General features: G+C 44.7%; 1 protein-coding gene across 2 annotated transcripts in view; it reads right to left on the minus strand.

Annotated features, from left to right (window-relative positions):
- Positions 1-5,000: 5,000 nt before the first annotated feature.
- Positions 5,001-7,500, minus strand: part of LOC310801772 (uncharacterized protein) — an 11,115-nt gene continuing 8,615 nt past the window's right edge. For both annotated transcript variants that reach the window (XM_083665893.1, XM_083665892.1), the window contains 4 exons: positions 7,312-7,442; positions 6,934-6,994; positions 6,587-6,832; positions 5,001-5,809 (listed from right to left, as the gene is read on the minus strand). In XM_083665893.1, the coding sequence (XP_083522019.1) occupies positions 5,630-5,809; positions 6,587-6,832; positions 6,934-6,994; positions 7,312-7,442 (618 nt within the window). In that variant the 3' untranslated portion in view covers positions 5,001-5,629. The remainder of the gene's footprint in view (positions 5,810-6,586; positions 6,833-6,933; positions 6,995-7,311; positions 7,443-7,500) is intronic.

Consider the following 7,500-nt stretch of genomic DNA (forward strand, 5'->3'; position numbering starts at 1 on the left):
CTCTCCAGACCTGGGTTGAAGTAGTGTTTTGAACACTTCAGGTGTGGTTAAATTAGCTTGCACAGCTCCATGGAACCAACAGTGTTGTATTCCATACCTTTCCTTACTGACAGCATTAAGGTAACAGTGGAGCAGTTCCACCACATGCAGCGGTTTCACTTAGTTTATTATTCCCCCGTGGATTGAAGACCCATCTCTTCAGGCTACATCTTAACTGTCCCTCCTAAAGACCTCTTCATCCCCACCACCCCCCTGTACAAGTTTCTCTCCTGTAAAAAAAAAGAATAATACAATTTTAAAAAAAAGTAATTCTTCCTTCTAGCATTGTGACTGCCTATGGCCCCTGGTCCTAGCATAGATTACTTGTTCTTATGATGACTGATGGATAGATGACTCACTTACTTAGACAAATGTATTTGTTGTAAGTCCCTTTGGATAAAGGCGTCTGCTAAATGCCATAAATGTAAATGTTTTATTAGTTTAACTACATTTTGCTGTACTGTACATGTTGCTGTAGGAACTAAATTCAAATCTTAGTAGTGTTTTCAGTAGTAAACAACCTTTTCTTTGCATGTACTAGCAGTGTAGTGAGCAACTGTCACTACTCAACTGTCACTACTCACTACAAAACAAAACAGGAAAACTATTTTATTCCTGTCTCCCTACTTTGCTCCGTTGTTTCAGTTTCTGTCGTACGGACTGGTCATCTTTCAGTAACTGACTTGTGTGTCAGACAAAGTAGTTTTGCTGTTTTGACTTTTTTTGAAGTAGCTTTAGTTTGACAAACTATATTTCTCTCAAGGGTAGCTTTAGTGTAGATCAAGTCTTCCCTTGTAAAGTAATTGGTAATTGAGTTAAAAACATTTTCAGAGTAGCTTCCCCAACACTGGCAAAATGTAACCTTGTCCACCCTGTGCACCAAGGGAGCTTCATCAACCGCACCTCAGCAGGAGGAAAGTGTGTGAAGGACTGTTTGGACCCATGTTGGCTGGTTTCTTCCCCAGTTGTCAGGAGCAGAGAGAAGCAGCGGAGGGCCGTTTGGCTCCAGAAGGAGAAACTACTGGCTGACCTGGAGATGAAGAGACATAAGATGAGACACCTGAAAGGTCTGCTCTCTCTCTCCCTCTCTAGAGCATTTTAGGTTAGGGTTAGGGTTAAGGTTAGGGCTAAGGCTAGGGTTAGGGCTAGGGCTAGGGCTCTCTGTCTCTCTCTCTCTCTCTCTCTCTCTCTCTCTCTCTCTCTCCATCAGGGGTTGTTGTGGCCAAAAATAATGCATATCTGATAGAATTTCAGATTAGTGTAATGTGATAACAATGTGGACCACCTTATTTGTGTAAACATTGACATGCACTCAGTGTGAGAAAATGCTTTTCATGAGCTACATTTGTTTATTCAATGTTTTTAGGGTTAGGGTTAATTAGTGGAGTCAGCATTCATCCAATGGCAAACCCTTTAGCCAAGAACGTGGCTCAATGTAGATTTGATTTCAACAGTTTCCCCTCTCTATCCCTGTGTGTGTTTGTCTCTCTGTGTCTGTGTGTGTGTGTGTGTTTGTGTGTGTGTGTGTGTGTGTGTGTGTGTGTGTGTGTGTGTGTGTGTGTGTGTGTGTGTGTGTGTGTGTGTGTGTGTGTGTGTGTTGCGTGTGCGTGTGTGTGTGCATGTGTGTGTGTGTCTGGTGTGTGCGCGTGCGCATCTCTGTGTGTCCACAAAGCCCGTCGTCTCTCCAGCCCCAGCCCAGCCACCCTGGTACCGACCCAGAGCCCGGCCCAGCCCGTGGTGGTGGAGCAGAACTGGCTACAGCCCAGTCAGGAGGAGCTCAGTCTGGACCTGGAGCTGCTCACCACCGAGGTCCGGAGGCCTTCGCATTACTTACCTGTAGTTCGGTCCAGGTGGTTTAAAAATACAAAACTAGTCACTTCAAAACAAAGGAGACTTAACCACACTGGTGTTCTCCTTTGCAAAACTCCACCATCATTTATTGGAATAAACAAATAAATATGATATTCAAATAAATCAAATAACCAATGTTTCACCCAGCAGACCTTCAACCTTCTTCATAACTTGTCATAGCACAGTGTAACATCCAGTGGAGGCTCGTGGGGCGGAATGAGGAATGGTATTCCATGCTTTATAATGAGCCTGTCCTCTGATTTTTCCCTCCACCAGCCTCCCCTTGGTCTCAATCTCTGGTACTGTCCCTCAGAGTGCTCCTCCTCTGACATCGACGCCCCCCGTGACATCATACAATGTTCTGCCTTTGTTTGTTTTCTTCTCCTCTATGTCCTCCTCTGACCACCAGGCTCGTTTAGCTGAGGTGGAGGCCATGCGAGAGAAGGACCACCCGTCCCCCCTCGCCCCACACCGCCCCCAGAGCAGCCCCCAGCCCCAGGGCCTGTACCACCAGCCCCAGAGCAGCCCCCAGGGCCTGTACCACCAGCCCCAGGGCCTGTACCACCAGCCCCAGAGCAGCCCCCAGCCCCAGAGCAGCCCCCAGCACCAGGGCCTGTACCACCAGCCCAGGGTCAAGAGAGTCTTGGTCTACCACAACGGACACCAGCAGCAGAGGCCTGTCTACGTCTGGGGACAGAGCATCCAAGAGGCACGGACCCTTCTTCCCCAGTGTAGAAAAAGATTGATCGTTTCACACACACACACACACAAACACACACACACACACACACACACACACACACACACACACATACACACACACACACACACACACACACGCGCACACACACACACACACACACACGCACACACACACGTCCAATGTCTAAGAATACAAAAGGGGGGTGTATAGAATCCCACCCTCCTATAAAAACAAAATTATACTAATCTAATTTCGGGTGAATGAAGTACAATATGATCATATCAGATATTGATTATTCAGATATGTTGTTATTACGATACGTTCTCTCCTGTCCCAGGTCCTCCAGTGCAGCAGCCTGAAGCTGGGTCTGTCCAAGGCTGCCTGCCGGCTGTACACGGAGGAGGGCAGGGCTCTGAGCTGCTGGGACGACGTCAGCAGAGACGCGCTGCTCTGTGTGACATCAGCAGGAGAGCCCTACGTCACTCCCAGAGGTCAGCTGATCCCCCCACCCCCCCACCTCCTCCCTGTTGACCTCTGACCCTCCTCCAGGTTGACCTCTGACCCTCCTCACTGTTTTACTCTCAGACAGAGATTGCGACCCAATAGCCGTTCCCGTATTATTATTATTTTTTATTTTTTTAATAAATCAGCACAATATTGTGTGTGGTAGTTTTTTCATACTGACAGTTATAAGCGTAAACTAAACTGTTTGCTGTCTTTTGTCCTGGTTCAGATTGTAAGGAGAAGGTTGAGATGAGAGCCAGCTTTGCTCGAGCACTGAGGATTCAGCACCCCAGTGACACTGAGACTGACAGGAGACCAGAGGCCCTGACTACCTCAGTAAGAATACCAGAATACAGACATTTACACACTGGAGTGTGGGAGTAGTTACGTGTTCCTAACACAGGGGGGCGCAATGGGACCAGAATAGCGAATACTGGGAGACGCATCAATAAAGGTCATTCATGTTTCCTGCAGGGGAGGCTGGTGGAGGTAGAAATCGGAGAACGGGCTCATTGTAATGCATGGAACGGAATCAGGAATTTTGTCAAACATGAGCCCGTCCTCCGATTTCTACCTCCACCAGCCTCCCCTGCAAAGTATGTAACATTGCAAAAACATAGACAATCACTACCAGAGCAGCGTGTGTAGCTGTGCTGGGGAACAGCAGAATCATGTCTGACACATCTTGCTGCTGTGATCCAGTTTGTTTATGTAACCCAAATGTTTTTCTATATGCTTGTTATCATCTTCACAGGCTCTGTGCCCCGCCTCGCTCTCTTGGAATGCAGAAGTGTGATTCAAGACATTTACACACTGAACTGAGACCTCAGTGCCTGATGAAGATGACAAGATTATGATGATTGTTATTAGTAGTAGTAGTCGTAGTAATAGTATTTGTATTATTATTATTATTATTATTATTATTATTATTATTATTATTATTATTATTATTATCATTTGTATTATTATTATTATTATTATTATTATTATTATTATTATTATTATTATTATTATTATTATTATTATTAATATTAATATTCTCTCTTACTGTGGCCCGTGGGCTGCAGGGGTGTGCTTTCACATGTTCGCCACCAGAGGGAGGCAGGGCCAAAGTAGGGTTCTGTCTGTCATTGGGAGGCATACTGTGGGCTATATTTTAACGGCGTAAAACCCAGAGTTCGTGCAAACACTGGCACTGTCGGGGGCGCTGGCAGTGTCGCTGAGCGGGTGTGTCTGAAATATTAGTGCTATTGGTGCTATTTACAAGGCCAGACTGTTCAGCTCACCTGATGGCACTTGACCTGCTTATTGTCATGAACACGTCAATATTTACCTCTCCTCCACCCACGTGAGAGCAGGCGAGGCAGCGCGGCAGCGCGGCAGCGCGGCAGCGCGGCAGCGCGGTGGTGTTTTCACCTGATACCGCCGGTGTTACTGCTAATTATATCTAACTACAGTAGCTTTTTCCCTTGCTACATTTTGCAATCTATCTAGTCATATTTGTCATTGTTTGTGTGGTGTACAGTAGCATAGTTAATCAACAACAAACCCGTTGCTCCACAACTATTGTAGGTTGGCTCAATAAATTAGAGGTTACTAAAACCAAGTTAATCAGATGCACACTTATTTATTTCAAGATTATTGTAATCTGAGGTGAATTCATTAGGATCAGGGCTGGGTTAAGGGACAGTACAGTATTTCTGGATAGATTCATAGAAGTTGGGTGGATGGATTGAAGGATGATTCAAATTCTGGTGGATGAAATAAAGTGGGATGGTCGGATGGATGAAAAGGTAATGGTTGGGAAAAGATTGAATAGTTGGGCACGTTGAGTGAGAAGAAAACTACAAACTGATCTGAGTTTTCAACTTGCCATCACAAATTCTGTGCTACACTGTCGATAAAATGTTTAAATACGTTTTTATTTTTCAATAAATATTCACATGACATTACAGATGTGTAAGAATGTGTGTTATCTCCGACAGTGGAGGGTCTGGCTCGCTGCGTATTCAGCTCCCTCACCCAGCCCAACCACTGTGAGTGTCAGTACTATGTGTAAACTATTAGTGTGTGTTGACATTTGTGGTTTATTCATTTTTCACAGCTCTACCGAAGGAAAACAGGTATTTCATACAGGCGTTATTGGAAAACCAATAATATGTTGTTGTTGTTGTTGTTGCTCAGGCTACAGGTGAGAACATTTAAAGATGTGAAAATAAAGGTACAGTATTACAATAAATAAATACATGACGTTCACATGATCACATGACAGTTCTGGGGTTCGCAGAGTATATTTATCTAGACTGGAGACAAATAGAGAAAGGATTGGACTGGACCTGAACTAAGAGGCATAAGTTGATTGTAAAAAAAATTGATCACTGATCACTTTCAACAATAATATATAATAATAATATCTGCCATTTAGCTGACGCTTTTATCCAACGCGACTTACATTGCAGTGAGTGCATACGTTTCAGTATATATGGTCCCAGCAAGAAGACAATCAAGCAAACGCCTGGAAAATACATACATTCAACACATTAATTCCCAGCTCCCCGATCTTCTCTCATAGCTTCTCGCAAACTCTGCCGGCCTTATGCTCTGCTGCCCGGCGTCTGCAGGCCTGAAGATGTTCATCGACTCGCTCCTCACAACCTGCTTGGCCCAAAAGTGACTGCAGCCCTCAACCCTCTGCAGAATCCTCACTGTGATCTGTAGGAGATTAAGCCACAATGACACAACAGAGCAGCAACAACAACAATCAGTAACACAACACTGAAGATGATGACATGCAGTACCAGTCAAAAGTTTGGACACGCCTGCTCATTCAATGTTTTTTCTTTATATTGTAACGACCCTGTGTAAGGCCCGTTAGCAGCTCCGCCAAGTGAGTTAACTCTCTTGGTGTTGTGGCTAGCGCGGCCGGTTTGTAAGCGGAAGGTTGCGAGTTCGATACCCGCTTAAGGCAAGCTGCTCTGCCCCGCCGTTCGTTACATTGGTGTCAGAAGTGGGATGGCGCCCGTGAGGCCATCGGAGAGGCGTGTCCACGTGAGAGACTTGTATAGTGAAGCGTGAGGGCACGCTCTCCCGAACGGAGGGGATAGTGTAACGACCCTGTGTAAGGCCCGTTAGCAGCTCCGCCAAGTGAGTTAACTCTCGTGGCTAGCGCGGCCGGTTTGTAAGCGGAAGGTTGCGAGTTCGATACCCGCTTAAGGCAAGCTGCTCTGCCCCGCCGTTCGTTACAATATTTTATTATTTTCTACATTGTAGATTAATATTGAAGACATCAAAACTATGAAGGAACACATATGAAATTATGTAGTAAACAAAAAAGTGTTAAACAAACCAGAATATGTTTTATATTTTAGATTATTCAAAGTAGCCACCTTTTGCTTTGATGACAGCTTTGCACACTCTTGCCGAGTTTGTGTCCAAACCTTTGACTGGTACTGTATATGAAATGATGATTTGATGATCTGATTTAAATACCTCAAGCAGCATCAGGTCGAACACAAAGTCATCAGACTGTGAATCGAAATCTGGGCCTCTGTGGTACATTTCTGTGAGGGCCCTCTTAATCCTTTTCATGAGGTTTTCTGCCTGTGGTACTGGCAGAGCTGCAGGAAACCCCCTCAACTTATGCGCCTCTGTCTCCGAGCGCCTGGACGAAGGGTTCTGCCACTGGAGCATGCTCTTCTCTCTGACTGCGCCCTGAACAATCTCCTGTCGTACGCTCTGATGGGAAAGTCACGGGTTATGCTCTATTAGTAAATTCAAGGGTTATTTTGGCCAGTTGAAATCAATGGCATTTTTCAGTCAATTTGATTTCTCCTTACCTTAATCTCCTCATCAGAGATGATACCCTCGGTGCCATGAAGGGTCAGGAATGCATGTGTTCTGGAAAAAAAAAAAATACTGAATCAATTTTGTCCTTCAGGTGTTTATTGTAATAAACAAACAATTTGTTTACTACATAATTCCATATGTGTTCTTTCATAGTTTTGATGTCTTCAATATTAACCTACAATGTAGAAAATAATTTTTAAAAATCAAGAAAAACCAGTGAATGAGAAGGTGTGTCCAAACTTTTGACTGGTACTGTATATTATGATCTTAAGTGTTGTGTTACTGATTGTTGTTGTTGTTGTTGTTGTTGTTGTTGTTGAACAAATAAACAAAATATGTTGTTTTGAAGAGTCGGCTTCTACTCATACCTGTCGTATGACGCGTGCTTCACAGCGTAGGCTGCCAATGAGGAGGCATGATACCTACGCAGGTGCCACAGCTCATCCTCATCCAGGGTCTGGGTTTGAGGCAGGAGGTCACGCGTCTCGAGGTCGGCCATCTGATAAACATGAGAACAATAAATAATAGTTTAGTGGCATTCACTCCAAACCCTAATC

Source organism: Argentina silus (genome assembly GCF_951799395.1).
Source record: "Argentina silus genome assembly, chromosome: 3".
Taxonomy (NCBI): domain Eukaryota; kingdom Metazoa; phylum Chordata; class Actinopteri; order Argentiniformes; family Argentinidae; genus Argentina; species Argentina silus.